The sequence below is a fragment of the Trachemys scripta genome, chromosome 1 (assembly GCF_013100865.1).
Source record: "Trachemys scripta elegans isolate TJP31775 chromosome 1, CAS_Tse_1.0, whole genome shotgun sequence".
Taxonomy (NCBI): domain Eukaryota; kingdom Metazoa; phylum Chordata; order Testudines; family Emydidae; genus Trachemys; species Trachemys scripta.
This window is the reverse complement of record NC_048298.1, coordinates 331073641-331093551: the sequence shown is the minus strand read 5'-3', so window position 1 is coordinate 331093551 and position 19911 is coordinate 331073641. Positions and strand designations below refer to the sequence as shown.

The window sequence follows — 19911 nt, the reverse complement described above, 5'->3', positions numbered from 1 at the left end:
TTGCTGTGGTTGTTTGGTCAACCCCGGCACCGGCCCTGGGCGGCGGGGCATGCCGCACGCCCAAGGCTTCAAGGCTTGTGCCACGTGTCGTAAGCCTATGCCATTGAGCGACCCCCATGACCCGTGTCTCCGCTGCCTGGGGGAAGCTCACCAGAAAGAGTGCTGCAAGATCTGCAAGGCCTTCAAGCCCAGAACTAAGAAAGAAAGAGACTTTCGCCTCAAGCAGCTGCTCATGGAGACGGCGTTACAGCCCCCCACTTCGACGGCACTGTCTGCCTCAGTGCGGAGCGCCCCGGCATCGGTTCGGGAACCGGCTCCGGCGGGTCACCCGAAGCCCACGGCACCGACCCAACGGGGGCAGTTACGGCACCGGTCGTCTTCGCCGGCAAAGTCGAAGGGCCAACCCAAGGCCCGAGGATGCTCCCCGCATAAGAGGGCAGCACCAGCGAAGACCTCGAGTGCGTCTAAGGCCAGCATGGCCCCGGCACAGGCTCCGGTATTGGCTCCGGCGCCAAAAGGCCCGTTGAGCCCCGGGATAGGCGCGTCGAGTGAGGAAGAAGGGCTGGAGGAGCTCTTGGAATAGCCCTCCACTCCGGACACATATGAGGCAGCAAAAGACCTCATTGCATTGTCCATTGAGGGCCCTCCACAAACTAAGGACGCTCCGCCGAGACTGCCACCCAGAGGCAAGCCGGCGATGGTGCGCCCATCACGGTCGCCATCCCGGCATCGTTCAAGGCACCAGTCCTGGTCGAGTTCCGCCTCGGTGGACTCCCGGTTGCCCTCCGCGCAGAAAGTGCCACAGCCGTCGGGCCTCAGTAAGCGGTCGGCACCGACTCAGCAGCCACATGCAAGTCGGCACCGGGTTGTGTCAGCGACACGTTCCCCGAGACCGACCACCCGTAGTCGTTCCCGGTCCCGTGGTCACCGGTACCGATCCAGGTCCAGGTCAGTGAGATGCTGCTCCAGGTCCTGGTCGCGGAGACACTACTCCCCAAACCCAGACCGGCACCGTTCAACGGCTCCGCCGTGGCCTTCCAGATCACAATCCGTGGTGTCGGAGACTGACTCGGGCCGGTACAGCGGGTATGCTCACAGGGCACAGGCTAGTAGAGACTATGAAGCCTGTGGTCATCCCCAATAGGGCCAACCAAGCCAATGGCCATTCTGGACACCCTGGGCCTACCACCAACAAGGGCCCCCATCTAGGGCCTCGAGATCTGGGCCATCAGGGTACTGATCCCGCTCTCCGCGGTACCGTCCGCCCTCTCACAAGGAGGCAACAATCTCTAGACCGCAGGAGCGGGAGGGAGTGGACTCGGCACCGAGCATGGTACCGTCCCAGTCCCACACCGTGGGACAGGCCCCAGGGGAACAACCAGTCGATGACGGGTTGCAGGAAGGTGAGGATGGGCAAAAGGCCCCGACCTCTTCCTCCTCGCCGGATGAGGCAGTGGCGGGCATGACAGTGTCTGGCCCTCCCCCGATTGATCATCGGGCGCACCAGGACCTGCTTCGCCGGGTAGCCCTCAACCTGGGCTTGCAAGCAGAGGAGACTGTAGAGCAGGAGGACCCCATGGTCGACATCCTGAGCCCGGAGGGCCCCTCCAGAGTCGCTCTCCCGATTATACGGACAGTCCAGTCTAACTATAAGATGGTATGGCAAACGCCGGCCTCCAGTGCACCAACTGCAAGAGGCGTGGAGAGAAAATACTTCGCCCCATCTTTGACTTCCTCTTTCTGCACCCGTCTCCTTGTTCACTAGTAGTCTCTGCGGTCAACGAACGAGAGCGCTATGGCCAGCAAGCCCCTGCGCCCAAGGACAAGGAGGCGAAACGATTGACTTATTCGGGAGGAAAGTCTATTCGTCTGGGGGCCTCCAACTGAGGATCGCTAATCAACAGGCGATTCTAAATAGGCACAGTTTTAATTCTTGGGCATCAGTCTCCAAGTTCAAAGAATCCCTACCTCTGGATTCACATCCAGAGTTCATGGCCCTGGTGGACGAGGGAATGGCGGTGGCCAAAACTTCATTGCAGGCCTCCCTTGACTCAGCTGATGCAGCGGCTAGGACAATTGCGTCAGGGGTAGTGATGAGGCGTTCGGCATGGTTACAGGCTTCTGGCCTCCCGCCAGAGGTGCAGACCACCCTGCAGGACCTCCCGTTTGAAGGGTCAGGCTTGTTCTCAGAACAAACGGACGCCAGGCTACATAGCCTCAAGGACTCGCGAGCGACTCTAAAGTCGTTAGGAATGCATACCCCGGTGACACAGCGCAAGCCCTTTAAGCCTCAACCACCACAGAGGCAGTACCACCCTCGCCCTCGGCACGAACCGTACCGCCGTCGTGGCAGGGTAACAGGCGGAGACGTAACAATACGCCTAACCAAGGCCAAGGTCACGGCCAGGGCAAGCCGCAGCCAGGGAATAAACCAGGCTTTTGAAGTTACGCTCGAGGACAGCGTACCACATCCCATGCCGGATCCACCTCTAAGTTTCAAGGACCGCCTGTCCCATTTCTACTGGGCATGGTCGCGCATAACATCGGACCGCTGGGTCCTGCGCACAGTGAAGGCGGGTTATACCCTCCAGTTGTCCTCGCTCCCTCCCTCCCATCCTCCTTCCCCGTCCCTCTTCAGGGACCCCTCTCACGAGCAACTTCTCATGCAGGAGGTGCAGACCCTCCTCACAGTGGGAGCAGTGGAAGAGGTTCCACCAGACCTAAGGGGAAAAGGATTCTACTCCAGGTACTTCCTGATTCCCAAGGCAAAAGGGGGCCTCCGTCCCATTTTGGACCTGCGCGAACTGAACAAGTTCCCGGTCAGAACGCGTTTCCGTATGGTCTCCCTTGGAACTATTATCCCATCCCTGGATCCGGGGGATTGGTATGCTGCCCTCGATATGAAAGATGCGTATTTTCACATCGCCATCAATCCGGCCCACCGGCGGTTCCTGCGCTTCACCGTCAACCAGCGCCATTTCCAATTTACGGTCCTGCCCTTTCGCCTAGCATCGGCACCGCGAGTGTTCATGAAATGCATGTCCGTGGTAGCAGCCTTCCTTTGGAAAAGAAGGATGCGCGTGTTCCCGTACTTAGACGACTGGCTCCTCGCGGGCAGGTCGGAGGCCGAGGTCCACTCTCAGGTGACGCTGGCCTTATGGATGTTCGGCAGGCTCGGCCTACTGGTCAACATGCCCAAGTCCACATTAACGCCCACACAGAGACTGGGCTTCATAGGCGCAGTCCTGGACTCGGCGACCACGCGGGCAAGTCTCCCAGAGTCGCGGTTCTTGGCAATTCAAGGGGCCGTAAGCTCCGTCCAGAAATTTCCCACGACAACGGCAAGGTGCTGCATGCAGCTCCTGGGACACATGGCAGCCTGCACGCACGTGGTCAGACATGCCCGCCTAAGGCTCAGACCCTTGCAGTTGTGGTTTACCCAAACGTACCGCCCCAACAGAGACCCCTTGGATCTGGTGGTGACGATCCCGGCTCGGGTGTTGAGCTCGCTCCGCTGGTGGCTCGATCAACAGCAGGTCTGCGAGGGGATCCCTTCGCTGCCCCACAACCCACTCTGATGTTAGTAACAGATTCATCGGACCTGGGTTGGGGGGCACACCAGGGGGAACTGCGGACCCAAGGATTGTGGTCCAGGGAAGACAGGTTGCTTCACATCAATCTGAAGGAGCTGAGGGCGGTTCGCCTCGCCTGTCAGACCTTCCACGCCACCATAGAAGGTCACAGCGTGGCAGTTCTGACAGACAACACTACCGCCATGTTCTATATAAACAAGCAGGGCGGGTCTCGGTCCTCTCCCCTCTGTCGCGAGGCACTCCACTTATGGGACTTCTGTATAGCCCACGCGGTCCATCTTATTGCAATGTATCTCCCAGGGATCCAAAACAGATTAGCGGACCGCCTCAGCCGATCCTACCACACGCACGAATGGGCTTTGAGGCAGGACGTCCTGCATTCAATCTTCCGGAAGTGGGGCTTTCCCCGGGTGGATCTTTTCACCACCAAGGACAACGGACAACGCCCTCAGTTTTGCTCGTTTCAGAACCTCAGCCCAGGATCGTTGGCATATGCCTTCGCGATTCTGTGGGGAGGGAGCCTGAGGTATGCCTTCCCGCCATTCCCGCTCATCCACAAGGTCCTCCTCAAGACCCGCAGGGACAAGGCGACAATTATCCTCATCGTCCCGGCATGGCTACGGCAGCATTGGTTCACGACCCTGCTGGAATTGTCCATAGCCGACCCGATTACCCTCCCGCTCCATCGCGACCTAGTCACACAGGACAGGGGTCGCCTACTCCACCCGAACCTATCGTCACTACATCTCACGGCATGGTATCTCTCTGGCTGAACGATGCGGAACACAGGTGCTCTCACCAGGTTCAGCAAATTCTCCTTGGTAGTAGGAAGCCCTCCACAAGAGCGACCTACCTGACCAAATGGAAGAGGTTCTCCCACTGGTGCGAGCCTCAGCACATACAGCCTCTGCAAGCCTCGGTTCCATTGATCCTGGACTACTTACTGCACCTCAAGCATCAGGGGCTCGCCCCGCCTCGATTAAAGTGCATTTGGCTGCCATATCGGCGTTCCACCCGGGGGAGTTGGGAGTGTCAGTGTTCTCCAACCCCACAGTAGCCCAATTCCTCAAGGGGCTGGAGAGGGTGTTTCCCTACTCGCGCCCGCCTGTCCCGGCGTGGAGTCTGAACCTAGTCCTAACAAGACTCATGAGTCCCCCCTTTGAGCCCCTAGCCACTTGCTCCCTCACGCACCTCTCGTGGAAGGTGGCGTTTCTCGTGGCCATCACATCGGCCAGGAGGGTATCGGAATTGAGGGCCCTCACTTCAGAACCCCCTTATACAGTTTTCCATAAAGATAAGGTGCAACTGAGGCCGCACAAGTGGTCTCGCAGTTTCACATGGGGCAGGACATTTGTCTACCGGTGTTCTTCCCTAAACCCCATACAGACCCTTATCACCGCAGCCTCCATACCCTCGATGTTCGAAGGGCATTGGCGTTCTATCTGGAGCGGACCAGGTCGTTCTGCAGAACACCTCAGCTGTTTATTGCCGTTGCGGAACGTATGAGAGGCCTGCCTATCTCGACACAACGCTTGTCAGCATGGATTGTGCATTGTATACGCACGTGTTATGAGCTCGCCAACATCCCGGCCCCAGAGATCCGGGCTCACTTGACTAGGGCCCAAGCGTCCTCGACGGCCTTCTTGGCACAGGTTCCTATCCAGGAAATCTGTAAAGCGGCCACCTGGTCGTCCGTGCATACGTTCACAGCCCACTACGCGATCCACCATCAGACCAGAGAGGACGCAGTGGTTGGACGGGCTGTGCTACAATCAGTGGTACCTTGACTCCTACCCACCTCCAATGGTAAGCTTGGGAGTCACCTAATGTGTAATGGACATGAACAATCACTCGAAGAAGAAAGAACGGTTACTTACCTTCTGTAACTGTTGTTCTTTGAGATGTGTTGTTCACGTCCATTACACTTCCCACCCTCCTTCCCCTCTGTCGGAGTCTCTGGCAAGAAGGAACCGAAGGGGCCGGGTCTGCAGGGATTTATATACCTTAGAGCAGGGCGCCGCTCTGGCGGGAGGGGGGGGCCCTGCCGACCCGACGGGAGCCGCTAAGGGAAAAAGTTTCCAACGTCCGTGCACGCGGCGCGCGCACACCTAATGTGTAATGGACGTGAACAACACATCTCGAAGAACAACAGTTACAGAAGGTAAGTAACCGTTCTTTCTATCCATACCCATAAATGCCTTCTTTCTTACATTGGCCAGGTTCTTCTTCCTCAGGTGACCTCTATAATATATAATATAATATGAAGGCTGTACCGATCTAGGTTTTAATAAGGACACCCATCACCATGGTATCTGAGCTCCTCCACTGGAGTACCCATCCCTTCTAGGTCTGTCTCTGTCTCCAGCCATGGATGCTGAGATTCACAGGCACTGAAGGATTGTCACAGTCTGAGACATTGACTCAGGATATCGGGCCAAGTTCATGAGCAGACACTGGCTGCTCATCATTGGTTGGCAGGGGTCATTACCAAAACAGTGCATGGTGTGGTCCTCCCACCTACCAAGGCCAAATGCTTAATGCCTCCAGGGAGCTTGCAGCTCTGCCAGCCAAGACAGGGAAATCCCTCATCCAAGAGTCCAGCTCTGCTCTTTTGCTTGGCAGCATAGAGTGTTACTGCTGGGAGACTGTGTGAGCTCCGGCACGTATGGATTCCACCAGTACGCTGTATTTCACTTGAGTAACAGAAGAAGATTTGTGGGTGCAGGGAGGCTGGGAGCAGACCATTGGAGTTCATCCACCTCACTATTGTGTGTGACCTATAGTATTTCTCACCCCTAGGCGGTATTATTTATTCCTGCTTTGGTACAGTCTGTGTCTACACATCACTTCAATTATAAGAGTATAGGGCCTGATTCTGGGCCTGTGGAAATCAGTGCAAACTTTGCCATTGATTTCAGAGGGCGCAAGAGGACACTCTTCATGTGTTTCATCTGAGGATCTCAAAGCACTTGTAAATACAGAATCATAGAAGTGTCCAGCTGGAAGAGAAACCCAGAGGTCATCTAGTCCAGCCCGCTGTGCTGAGGCAGGATTAAGTACACCTAGACCTAACATCATGTTAATTTAGTAAGCATGGCAACACCCTTGTGAAGCAGGCGAGTGCTGTTATTTCCTAAGGCATTATAAAGCACTGGCATTGATTTTTAAGTTTCTATGCACTGGGATGGGGCTCAGAGCTGGGGGCAGAGAGCAGAAAGAAGTGGGCTTTGAGGAGACTGTTGCAGGAGCCGGGGGATGGAACTTGCATGGTATAAACGATCCATCCTTCCCTTAGCCCCCTGCCGCCATTGCTGTCACTCCCTAGCGGGACTCCTGGGGAGCAGATAAGAACGTAAGAATGGCCGTACCAGGTCAGACCAAAGGTCCATCTAGCCCAGTATCCTGTCTACCCACAGTAGCCAATGCCAGGTGCCCCAGAGGGAGTGGACCAACAGGCAATGATCAAGTGATCTCTCTCCTGCCATCCATCTCCACCCTCTGACAAACAGAGTCTAGGGACACCATTCCTTACCCATCCTGGCTAATAGCCATTAATGGACTTAACCTCCATGAATTTATCCAGTTCTCTTTTAAATGCTGTTATAGTCCTAGCCTTCATAACCTCCTCAGGTAAGGAGTTCCACAAGTTGACTGTGCGCTGTGTGAAGAAGAACTTCCTTTTGTTTGTTTTAAACCTGCTGCCTATTAATTTCATTTGGTGACCCCTAGTTCTTGTATTATGGGAATAAGTAAATAACTTTTCCTTATCTACTTTCTCCACATCACTCATGATTTTATATACCTCTATGATATCCCCCCTTAGTCTCCTCTTTTCCAAGCTGAAAAGTCCTAGCTTCTTTAATCTCTCCTCATATGGGACCCGTTCCAAACCCCTAATCATTTTAATTGTCCTTCTCTGAACCTTTTCTAATGCCAGTATATCTTTTTTGAGATGAGGAGACCACATCTGTACATAGTATTCAAGATGGGGGCATACCATGGATTTATATAAGGGCAATAATATATTCTCCTTCTTATTCTCTATCCCCTTTTTAATGATTCCTAACATCCTGTTTGCTTTTTTGACTGCCTCTGCACACTGCGTGGACATCTTCAGAGAACTATCCACGATGACTCCAAGATCTTTTTCCTGATCCGTTGTAGCTAAATTAGCCCCCATTATATTGTATGTATAGTTGGGGTTATTTTTTCCAATGTGCATTACTTTACAGATAGATGAGCTGAGCCCTGTAGTCACGTCACAGGGTGGAACGCACACACTGGATTTTTCTGTCCGTCTCTTTTTATTCAGGCTGTTGATAAGACTGTTTTAGGGAGCATTTTAGCAGATTTTCACTCGCTCTCTCTCCCCCTGCCCCCCCTCCGGAATTACTGGGTGAGTACTCTGGCCTTTATGCAGGCCAGATTAGCTGATCAAAATGATACGTTTTGGCTTTGAAATCTATGATTCTGTGACAAGTAGCAATTCTCACTGTCTCAGAGACACAGACACATGTACCTTGTTGGCCAGGCCTGTGTCAGCTGCCATTCTCTCTCTCTCTCACACGCATGTATGCTGCTGTCAGAACTGTGTAGCACTCTCTATAGACACACGCTCGGGGCTGTGTCAGTTCACACACAGACGCGCACACGGTTTTCTCACATGGCTAGGACTGTTGCTGGCCTCAGGAGAGTGGAGGGCCCTTTGCCCACTAGGAAAGGTGAATGAAGGAGAAAAGCAAGGATCCCCTCAGGAAGCTGTGCTCCTTAAGAGGACAGGACTTCTGTCTCTCTCCACCTATCTGCTAACCTTGCTGGATCCACTTAGCCCCTCACACAGAAGACTTCTTCTCTGTGAAGCCCCTGTGGGTCCTACTGAAATGGATGCTCCAGTGTGAGCCATAATCTACTCTGATCTTTTATAGCTAAGGAAGTTCAATGTTTTCTAGTTATCTAACTAAGGAACTCACATGGCCCCCATCACCAAAGAAGCCGAGCAGCTTCAAACTCCCAACGTGTTTCTCCTCACACCACCCCTGTGAGGTAGGGCAGGGCTGTTATCCCCGTATTACAGATGGGGAACTGAGGCCCAAAGTGGCTAGGTGACTTGCCCAGGGTCATATGGGATGTTTGTGTCAGAAGAGGAATCAAACACAGGTGTCCCACAGCCCAGGCGAGGTCCCTATTCACTGGACCATACTTCATCAAGTCATTAATTAAGCCTCTAAGCACTCCGGTGAGGGAGGTATTATATCCATTTTATACAGAGAGTGCACTGAGGCTGCCCAAAGCCACAGATCAGCTCAAAGGCAGAGCCAGAGCTAGAAATGGAGGCCAAGAGTCAGGACTAAGGCTGGGTGACTTTTTATTTTGGCTAATAGTAAACTCACCAGAAAATGCATTTCTCTGGGCGCTGAAACTATTTGTGAATTTAGGTCAAATTCGGCAAGTAGCTTCGACTGAAAAAAAACGGAAAACAAGGATCTTGGAAATGTCCGAAACGTTGAGCTGAAATGACAGTTTTTAAATGTTTCGTTCGACCTGAAGGAAATGTTTTCAGGTTTTTTATTTCATTGAGAAGAACTGAAGAAAACCCAACACCTCAATTTGGGTTTGAAATTAACTGATTTTTTCTTCAGTTTTTCAATTCGGCCACCAAATCGAAAAATCAAAAATGATTCACTCAGCTCTAGTCATGCCTTTGAGTCCTCTGCTTCAACCACTAGCGGACACTTCCTCTCACATCCCAAACCAGTGGACACAGAGGCTGCCCTTGGCAGAAGAGTGAGCTAAGGGAGAGGGTGAGGAAGGATGTTCCAGGCATACCTGGCACGTTTGTCAGCACTTCACTACTTAATATGAACGTTATAATACCTAATCCATTTTAAAGGTCATTTCCATTGCTAAATACATGTTCTGGTTTTCTTGAATTAAACAATTCACTCAAACGCCTCCGCTCGCATTCTGACTCTGGCACAAAAGAAGCATAAATCTATATAGAAATATTTTTATATTTCCTAGTCAAGCTACATTTCTAAACTGGGGGATTAAAAAAAAATGTTGGCTGCTGAATGCCTAGAAAAATGAAATATGAATCAGCATCAGCCAGTTCCATGGACATGGGAACGAGGGGGTCTGAAAGGAGGGGTGCAGAGATGAGGCTGGAGGTGTTTGTCAGGAGGGCAATGAGAGAGAGAGAGAGCCCTGTTATTGTCTGTGTTATGGTAGCAGCTGGAGGCCCCAGCTGAGATCAGGTGCTAGGTGCTGTACAGCGCAATGGGGCCTTGGCCTTGGCTGGGGTCTCCAAGTGCTACTGTTATTAGTTATTCCTATTATTACAGAGATATTTTGAAATCATGATAACTCAATGCAAGTTTTTTTGTACCTTCCTCTGAAGTATCTGGTGTTGCGACTCTTGGAGACGGGATAATGGACGAGATAATGGGATGCGAGGAGTTACAGAGGGATCTCTCCAAACCGGGCGACTGGGCAACAAAGTGGCAGATGAAATGCAATGTTGATACATGCAAAGTTAGGCACATTGGAACAAATAATGCCAACTATACGTCTAAACCAGCTGTTACCACCCCAGAAAGAAATCTTGGAGTCACCAGAGATAGTTCTCTAAAAACTTCTGTTCAGTGCACAGCGACAATCAAAAAGGCTAACAGAATGTTAGGAGCTGCTGGGAAAGGGATAGATAATAAGACAGAAAATACCATAATGCCACAATATAAATCCATGGTGCGCCCACATCTTGAATACTGCTGCAGTTCCGGTTGTCCCATCTCAAAAAGAATATAGTGGAACTGGAAAAGGTTCAGAGAAGGGCAAGAAAGATGATCAAGAGTATGGAATGGCTTCCATATGAGGAGAAACTAAAAAGATTAGGGGTGTTCAGCTTAGACAAGAGTTGACTAAGGTGGGATCTGATAGAGGTCCATACAATCACAAATGGTGTGGAGAAAGTGAATAGGGAAGGTTTATTTACTTTTTCCCACAATACAAAAACCAGGGACCACTTGATGAAATTAATAGGCTGCAGGTTTAATACAAACAAGAGGAAATACTTTTTCATACAGTGCACAACTAACCTGTGGAACTCATTGCCATGGGATGTTGTGAAGGCCAAAAGTATACCTGGGTTCAAAAAAAGAACTGGATAAGTTCTTGGGGACAAGATGGTCAGGTGTGCAACCCCATGGTTGAGGTGACCCTAAACCTCTGACTACCAGAAGTCAGGGGTAGAAGACAGCGGCGGATCTGTCCATAATTGCTCTGTTCTGTACACTCCCCTTGAAGCTCTGGTAAAGGCCACTGTTGGAGACAGGGTACTGGGCAAGATGGGCCATGATCTGACCTACATGGCAGCTCTTGTGTTCTTATTAGATGGACCACAGGTCTGATCCAGTCTGGTGCTTCCACTGTTCCTGTGTTTTTACCTTTCTAATTAGCTAACTAAAGAGAAGGGTTTTTTGTTGTTGATGGTGGGGGGGTTGTTCTGTTTTAAAATGGAGCTGATCTGTAAGCTATAACTGGCTATAAAATATTCATGCCCATCATCTCTGTCCCCAGGAATATTTCATTTGATACAGATCAAGAAGATCAGGAAGCAGGAGTTCAACCCAGAAGCACAGAACTTTAGGCTGATCACCAGAACAAATGAAGGTACAAATAAAAAGCAAATCTTTACTTCTGTAATCTCCTGGCAATAGCAGACTGGGTTCTACCGATATGTGTTCTGGACTCATTAGTCATCCCGTAAAGATCTTTTTTACCCCACTGAGCAAATGGGGGGAAATGAAATACAGTGTGAGCAAACTGACTTGTCCACATTTAACGAGGGGCACAGACTAAGTGTCTTTAAACATGTGCACAGTCTGCTTTGTTACCAGTCACATTTTCACTTTATAATAATACTTGAAAGGCCAGCCAAGTTCCTTCAAGTGGACACATGATTACGCAACCCAAAGGTTACATCTCTCCAAAGTCCGTAAAACTGTTTGATTTTTATATCGAATCCATCTGGCATTACCGGAAAAAGTGATGCAATAGCTTTGACAAAACACTCCCCGAAATATTGAAATCCTCCTTAATGTTCCTGGAAGTGTGTAACTGTTGTAATAACCTGGCACCACCAGGCCACATGCTGACAGAGAGTGGTTGTGGAGGGCTTGAGCTGCACAGTCATTCACGGCTTGATCCAGGCCAAGACTGATCATCTGATAGCTGTTCAGCAGCCTGTGTAACAGGAAAGTGAGGTCTCCGCTCAGTGGAGCCATGTCAGAGAATCCTAGAAATGTAGGGCTGGAAGGAACACAAGACCAGCCAGGAGTGGAGGAAGCTTCCTAAAAGTGGGGAGGCCACTGGCACCCAAACCGTGCCCCCCGCCGCCACTCCCTGAGGCCCTGCCCTCACACCACCCCTTCCCCCCAAGACCCCACCCCCTGATTTCTCCTCTCTGCCCCCTCCCCTTGTCGCTCGCCCTTACGACCGGTAAAAAGGGGTGGGGCCATGGGCCCCCGGTGCCCCCTGTTCCGGTGACCCTGAGTCCAGCCCCTTGGTTTGTGGCAGGATCTAGTCAACCTAGACAGTCCCTGACAGCTGTTGGTCCAACTGTAGTGAGGCGCAGCTGGGCCCCTCTAGCTTCTGCCCCTGCTGCCCTCACAAACCAGTCAGGGACGCCTCAGGTTGATGCAATCGCCAGTGTATTTTATTTATATCTATTTCCCACCACTACCACCTTACTATCTATATACAGGATTTTACAGCCAGGCTTCACAAGCAGCAGACCAGAGCCACCAGTCTCTCTCAGCCTCTGGCCTCTCCCTGTATCTCCCTCCCAGCCTTTATAGCCCATGGCTACTTAGGCTGGCAGGTGTTTCTAGTTGCCAAGCAGGCAGGGCTATTCAGCCAGTCCCAATCCATTCCCCTTGACTGGGGCTGGCGTGGCAGGGGGCTGATTAAGCACTTCATGCCCGGCACCCTGTCCCACCAACCTGTTCTTAAAAACCTCCAATGACGGGGATTCCACAACCTCCCTTGCAAGCCTATTCCAGGGCTTAACCACGCTTAGAGTTAGAAAGCTTTTCCTAACTATCCTAATTTCTACCTCACAAATCCTTCTGTTACAATTAGCACTGATGGGCACTTTTGTCAGCAAAGGGGCCAGGGACTGAATGCATAGTGCAGGTGGAGATTCCCGCTCCACCTGGAGAGGGTCCAGCTAGGAGAGAGATGAAGTGTATATCAGGCCTTATCCAAAGCCCATTAAGTACATGGAACGACTCATTGAGTTCAGAGGGCTTTGAAGCAGGGTTGTGTGGGATTACTTGCCATCTGTCTGGTGGATAACTAGAAGACTTTAGTGTCTGAGGCCATCAGTCCATGTTTCCCTTCTTGGTCATTTCATGCATCCAGGTAGAGTTCCTCTAGGCAGCATCAACCAACTCCATGAACTCCATTGCAGAGCAGTGGTGCTGTCGGGAGAGCTCGTTTTAAACCTTTGACCCTTGCGCCTGTCCCTGATTTTCATTCTTTGTCTTCCGTGTGCACTTAAATCCTGGGTTATGTGGCCCCTCCCTCACCTGAGGAGACAGGGCCTTTTGTTGATCTGGTGAGCTGTGCTCACAATCTCTGGATTTAAATAGACTGGCACCTTTTGTGAGCACTCACATTCCTGAGTCATGCACAGCGCGCCATTGTTTAAAGTCACGCACAGCGGAGATTTCAAGAACAAAAATTAATTGGGCTGCAAAATGTCCAAGGCAGAAATGCCTAAAATAACTGTTTAAAATTCCTTTTGTTCATCCTTATTTCGCCCACACAAGGATTAACACCATGTCATTGTGATCCTGTTTTTCCCCGATGAAGCTTCCGATGACCTAAACACCCTGCCCGCTGCGATTTCACAAGTGTGCTGCTCTGAAAGGGTCTGTGGTGTGAAAAAATAGCAATGTTGTGAAATCATCAATTACAGTTACCGAGATTTCTAGGAAAGCCTTGGCCAGCAATTGCCCAGTGACAGGAGACTAATTCAGCTAGAAAATATTCCTCCCGGATATGACAGTATTAGGGATACACAATCCTTCCTGGGATTAAAGGGGCTGAGATCAGCTACGGGGAGAATAAGGAAGGTTTCAAAGTACTGTATAGAATATTGGAATCAGAAACTTACTAGCAATACAAAAGACAGCCACCCCAGCATCTTCCGTGGCTGATTTTCAGATGGGTGTACAATGATTATTGTGATATTTCACAGTAAAATAAATCTGAACCAATATACAACAGCACTTATTTGTTATAGTGTGTGTCCTAGCCATCTGAAATACATATATATATATATATATATATATATATCTCTCCCCTTTACCATAGACTCTGAGCACCTCACAATTTGTAATGTATTTATTCCCTTAGCACACTCGTGAGGTAGGAATGTTTTATTATCCCCATTTTACAGATGAAGAAGTGAGGCACACAGAGACTAAGCCCTGGTCTACACTGGGGGGAGGGGGAAGGATCGACCTAAGTTACGCAACTTCAGCTACGAGAATAGAGTAGCTGAAGTCAATGTATTTAGGTCGACTTACCGCTGCGTCTTCACGGCGCTGAGTCGACTGCTTCCGTCGACTCTGCTTGCACCTCTCGTGGCGGTGGAGTACAGGAGTCGACGGGAGAGTGCTCGGGGATCAATTTATCGCGTCTAATCTAGACGCGATAAATTGATCCCCGAGCGCTCTCCCGATAGATCGCTCATTACCTGCCGATCCAGTGGGTAGTGTAGACCTGCCCTAAGTGACTCACCCTAGGTTATACCGAAAGTCTATGGCAATACTGGAAGTTGAACCCAGCATTCTCGGATGCCAGGCTACTGTCCTACCCACCGGGCCATCCTTTCTCTCTGACTCAGCTGACACTCTGTATGCGTTTAATGCCAATAAGAGCTAGGCAAATACTGCAAAATATTTTCCACTTGGATTTTTAATCTAAGGTCCTTCCCAGCCCTTTGTACAGTCGTATGCCAAGGTTTTACTAGCAAGAGCATTAGCAGAAAAGGAATTTTAAATTTGTAATCCAGAAATCTAGGAGAAAAGGAATTACACTTAGCCAATAAGAGGCCAGAAAAAAACTCCATCACAGGGGGGTTACGACCAATCACAACAAGGTTGTGGTTTGTGACCAATCACAACGAGGTAACAGAATGTGAATTTCAGATTTCCAATGATGAGCTGGAGAGTTAACAAATTTCACCCCCAAAATGTGTTGAATTGGTTTTAACAATGAATACATTTGAGAAAATTGTGATACTTTCTTGGATGCTCCGTGAACACAAAAAGAAGTGCAGTTCTTCCAAAAACCACACAATACAAATGATTAGTTCCAATAATACTTAACACTTATATCACTTACCATATTGAAAGTGCTGTACGAAGATAAAGGGCCAGATTTTGAGCTGGTGTAATCTGCCTTCACCAGCTGAGGATCTGGCCCTAACTAATTAAACTGCCCAATACTTTTCAGCGGTAGTTGAGGATTATTTAATCCCCATTTCACAGATTGAGAAACCTTGTAGGTTGGGTGATTTGCCAGAGATTACACAGGAAATCTTGGGCAGAGATTGAAACCACATCTCCTGACACCCACATGCTATTTTGAGTAGTTGTATTATAGTAGTGCATAGAGGCGCCCATTGAGATCATTCTAAGCATGGTATACACACATAGTAGGAGCAATCCCTGGCCCTAAGATCTTATAGTCTAGGTAAACAAGCCAGAACTAAGAGGGAGAGGAGAAAGAGGCACTGACATGTGAACTGACTTGACCAAGGTCACACAGCAAATCAGTGGCAGAGCCAAGAATAGCATTCAAGTCTTCTGAGTCCCAGAGCAGTGCCCTAGGGCTACACTGCCTCAAATCTGCCCTTCCTCCCAAGAATCATGGAATAGGTTGGAGTAACTCTGTGGAAGGTTTTAAATTGGAATGACCGGGGAGCCATTGGAGGATGCGATTGTTTCGTACTGTGAGTGTATTTCTGGGCAGTAGCTTGCTATATATGCTTGATTCTAGAGAGCTGGGATTTAGGGGGCCCAGAGTGGGAGGAGTCTTTGCACAGCAGTCTTATTTCCGTGTCAATCATGCATAGCCTCCATTGCTATACAGGTTGAAAACTGTATAGCAGGAAGAAAAAGGTAATAGGACCCCTGGGTTGCTGGTTTTCTCTACATCTCCTTCCTTATCTAACCTCAACACTAACCGTAACCCTAGGCCCTTCACTGTAGCTTTTGGGCAGAGGGGCCAAGGTCTTTTTCTATTTTGGGTTTGCGGTTCCAACTGAAAATCATAATGGAAAACTGATGTGGAAAGCCCCTAAAATCACCGCAGCGGGGATGGTTTCAGGATCTCCCCCTCGCGTTTGAAATCCCCATGCTCTGTGGAATCCCAAGATGGAGTCAGGGTTGATGGGGCACTACATTAACGCAAAAAAAAAAAACAACTAATGATAATGTAAGTTCATTATTGGCAGGTCTCTTTGGTGAGATCTTACAGACGTAAACATCCTCCGTGAAGCATGGATTGTAAAGGCCTCAGGGCACAGATCAGGAGTTTAGCTCTGGTCTTCCTTAGCCACCTTTCTCCACCAGAGGTTTCTGAATGCTACCCTCTACCCTGTGGATGGCTAAGTTTCAGAGGCGATGTGATCCATGGAGATATTTGTCTTTACTCAGACCCACTTCCATTGAAGTCAGGGGGTTGAGCACAGACTGCAGGATCACGTCCATAACTTCATCGATTTTAGGGCCAGCAGGGATCACTCTGATCACCCTAATCTGACCTCCTGTGCAAAACAGGCCATAGAATTTCACTCTGCAGTGGAAGAAACTATTCTTCTATAATCTATCCTTTGCAAAATCCTCTCCTTTAGGACCTTTGAGGATGGGAGATGCAATATTAATGGTCTCATTGTTAGGGCCCTACCAAATTCACAGTCCATTTTGGTCAATTTCACGATCATAGGATTTTAAAAATAATAAATGTCATGATTTCAGCTATTTAAATCTGAAATTTCGCAGTGTTGTAATTGTAGGGGTCCTGACCCAAAAAGAAGTTGTGTGGGGGTTGCAAGATTATTGTAGGGTGGATTGCAGTACTGCTACCCTTACTTCTGCGCTGCTGCCTGGGGTGGTGCTGCCTTCAGAACTGGGCAGCTGGAGAGTGGCTGCTGCTGGCCGGGAGCCCAGCTCTGAAGGCAGAGCTGCCACCAGCAGCACCACAGAAGTAAGGGTGGCCTGGTATGGTATTGCCACCCTTACTTCTGCACTGCTGCCTTCAGAGCTGGGCCCTCAGTCAGCAGCTGCCACTCTCTGGCTGCCCAGCTCTGAAGGCAGCAGCGCAGAAGTAAGGGTGCATGGTATGGTATTGCCACCCTTACTTCTGCACTGCTGCTGGCAGGGCGCTGCCTTCAGAGCTGGGCTTCTGGCCAACAGCCACCGCTTTCTGGCCACCAGCTGCCACTCTCCAGCCACCCAGCTCTGAAGGCGGTGCAGGAGCAAGGGTGGCAATACCACGATCGCCCTAAAATAAATCTTGTGACCTCCCTGCAACTCCCTTTTGGGTCAGGACCCCCAATTTGAGAAACTCTGGTCTCCCCCGTGAAATCGGTATAGAATAGGGTAAAAGCACAGAAAAGATCAGCTATCACAGGGAGATGAGATTTCACGGTCCATGATGTGTTTTTCATGGCTGTGAATTTGGTAGGGCCCTATTCATTGTACTCCCCCATCTGTCTCTTGTCTTATACTTAGATTGTAAGTATAAGATAATACTCTCTTTTTGTTCTGGGTTTGTACAGCGCCTAGCACATGGGGTCCTGGTCCATGACTAGGGATCCTAGTGCCATGATAATACAAATAATAATTATTTATTAGTATTACATTCCCAATAGGGCAAGTGTTGGAGAGTCATCTGTAGTGAATATCCATCTGTCTTCTCTTCTCATTTAGGTCACTGGAACAACTTCAGAGCCCAAACCTCAGGGCTTAAGATGACAGAGAGTCCAGAGAAAGAAACAAAGAACTTGTAAAAAAAACCCCAAAACAAATATATAGAGAAATGAAAAAGTTGCATTATTAAATAAACTCGCACAGCAATAAAAGGAAAAAAAAAGACGGATGTAAACTAAAAACTCAAGCAATCAAACCAGCGATGACAATAGATCTGAGTCTGAAACACGGCGACAACCACGGACGTGACACTCTTTGGAATGTTCCCAGAGATGGGTTGGGGGAGCCAACCACTCGTCTCCTGCTTGTCCACGATTTCAGGGGGTGCAAGAAAAGGAGGAGAAGACAGGAGGGATGCGTTGTGAAGAGAGAAACTATGGGCTCTGGTTCCCAGCTGTTTTGTATCGCTAGTCAGTATCATGGGCTACGAGTGAACCAGTACAGGAGTCTTGTTGCTTCTACTGTTATCATCTTAAAGGAGACCTGCAAAGAGAGAAAATCGTCATTGTTTCCTTTGTATGCATCGTTGTGATGTACAAAGCATTTAAAATACAAACTATATTACTTTAGAAATATCAGCGCTTGAATCTATTTTAGCCGGAAGACTCCTTGGAGGACTGGAGAACTAGTGATGTTATAATCTGATCATGGCAAATCTCCCAGGGATTTAGCCTCTTTGCAGACTGACCTAGGCCCTAATTCAGACAGGAGTTCAAGTACAAACGTTAATCCTGTGAGTAGTCCCACTTCCTTCAGTGGAACTATTCATGTTCTTAAAGTTAGGTGACATGCTTCGGGTTCCTGGCTGAATCAGGGTCCTACATAGGGATGACAGAGCGGGAAGAGGATTTTTAGTTCAACTGTTTACAGAGCTTTATATCTCCTTTGATTTACTTACCGCCTATTTAACTCAAACTCCTGACAAAGAGGAAGGAGGAAAAACCCTCCTTGTGAAGGATTTGAACATCCTTCACCCCCTGTCTTCAACTGATAGACAAAGAAGCTCCCACTCCAGTTCTCTCGTCCTCGGAGACCTCCAGCGACAAAATAGAGACGACAAGATTTGATATTCTTGATATTTCTAAGGTGGAAAAGGAGCACATTTTTTTTGGGAAAACACTAGGGTGAAAATGGCTAGGCCTCCTTTATGCACCATAAAGAAAAAAATGCAGAACCAAGAGATTATTTTTTCCCTTTGCAGGTCACATACATTTACTTTTCGAGGCCATGTGGTGATGTACAGCTCCAGGCTCTAAAGATTATAAACCTTTCATTACACTGCCCATGATAGCGAAGGGCCCAATTCATTCCTACTGTAACTGCACCACCGTCAACAGCATTACGGCAGGGTTGAATTTGGCCCCAGGTGTGAATTTCCAACCCCCTATATTTTTTCTGTGCTCATGTTTTTTTACTCTCCCCATTGAGTATTGCAACGGGCCTAGTGCTTTCGTTTGGTTTTATGAACTGTAGGAAATTCCCTGCATAGCTGCCCTCCCAGATAGGCATTACCTTGGCAAAGCACTGGCTAACACAAGGATGGGCACCTGATCCTTCACACAGCTTTTGCGCCAGTAATCATACCAGAATGTTCCCCCACCGCTGGCTAACCAGACACCATTGTCACTTGTTTATTGTCCTTTATGCACCTTTCTCACCCCCCCTACTCCTCTCCGAGCACACAGGTGATACAGTGCAAACCATACTCTGCTCTCCATTACACTTGTGTCAATCCAGAACAGACCTACTGAAATCAATGGTGCTACTGTAGATTTACACCGGTGTGGCTTAGAGGAGAAGCAGGGCCATCATCTGTGCAGTGCCTAGATCAGGGGTCTCAAACTCAAATCACCACCAGGGCCACATGAGGACTAGTACATTGGCCCGAGGGCCGCACCACTGACACCTTTTCATATAAAGGTACAAAAGCCCCACTCTGCCCCCGGCCCGGCCCCCACTCCACCCCTTCCACGAGGCCCTGCCCCTGCCCCGCCTCTTCCCACCCCTTCCCTGCTCCCATTCCAACCCCTTCAACAAAGTCCCCAGCCCAACTTTGCCCCCTCGCTGCCCCTATTCCAACCCCTTCCCCAAATCCCCACCCCTGGCCCGCCTCTTCTCCGCCTCCCCCCCCTGAGCCTTGACTCCCGCACCTCCCCCCTCCCTCCTGGAAAGCGCTAAGTGCTGCCAAACAGCTGTTTGGCAGCGGGAAGCGCCTGGAGGTAGGCAGAGGAGCGGGGACGAGGCATGCTGAGGGGGGGAGGCGGGTGAGGGGAGCTTGGGGCCGCAGGAAATAGCTCTGCGGGGGCAAGGGGGAC

At 49.8% G+C, this 19911-nt stretch overlaps 1 protein-coding gene across 1 annotated transcript in view; it reads left to right on the top strand.

Annotated features, from left to right (window-relative positions):
- The window catches only part of CHRDL2 (chordin like 2), a 65527-nt gene extending 45996 nt beyond the window's left edge, over window positions 1-19531 (top strand). The window contains exons 10-11 of the mRNA XM_034759711.1: window positions 11169-11261; window positions 17597-19531. Coding sequence (XP_034615602.1) covers window positions 11169-11261; window positions 17597-17676 — 173 coding nt within the window. The 3' untranslated portion in view covers window positions 17677-19531. The remainder of the gene's footprint in view (window positions 1-11168; window positions 11262-17596) is intronic.
- The last annotated feature ends 380 nt before the right edge of the window (window positions 19532-19911 follow it).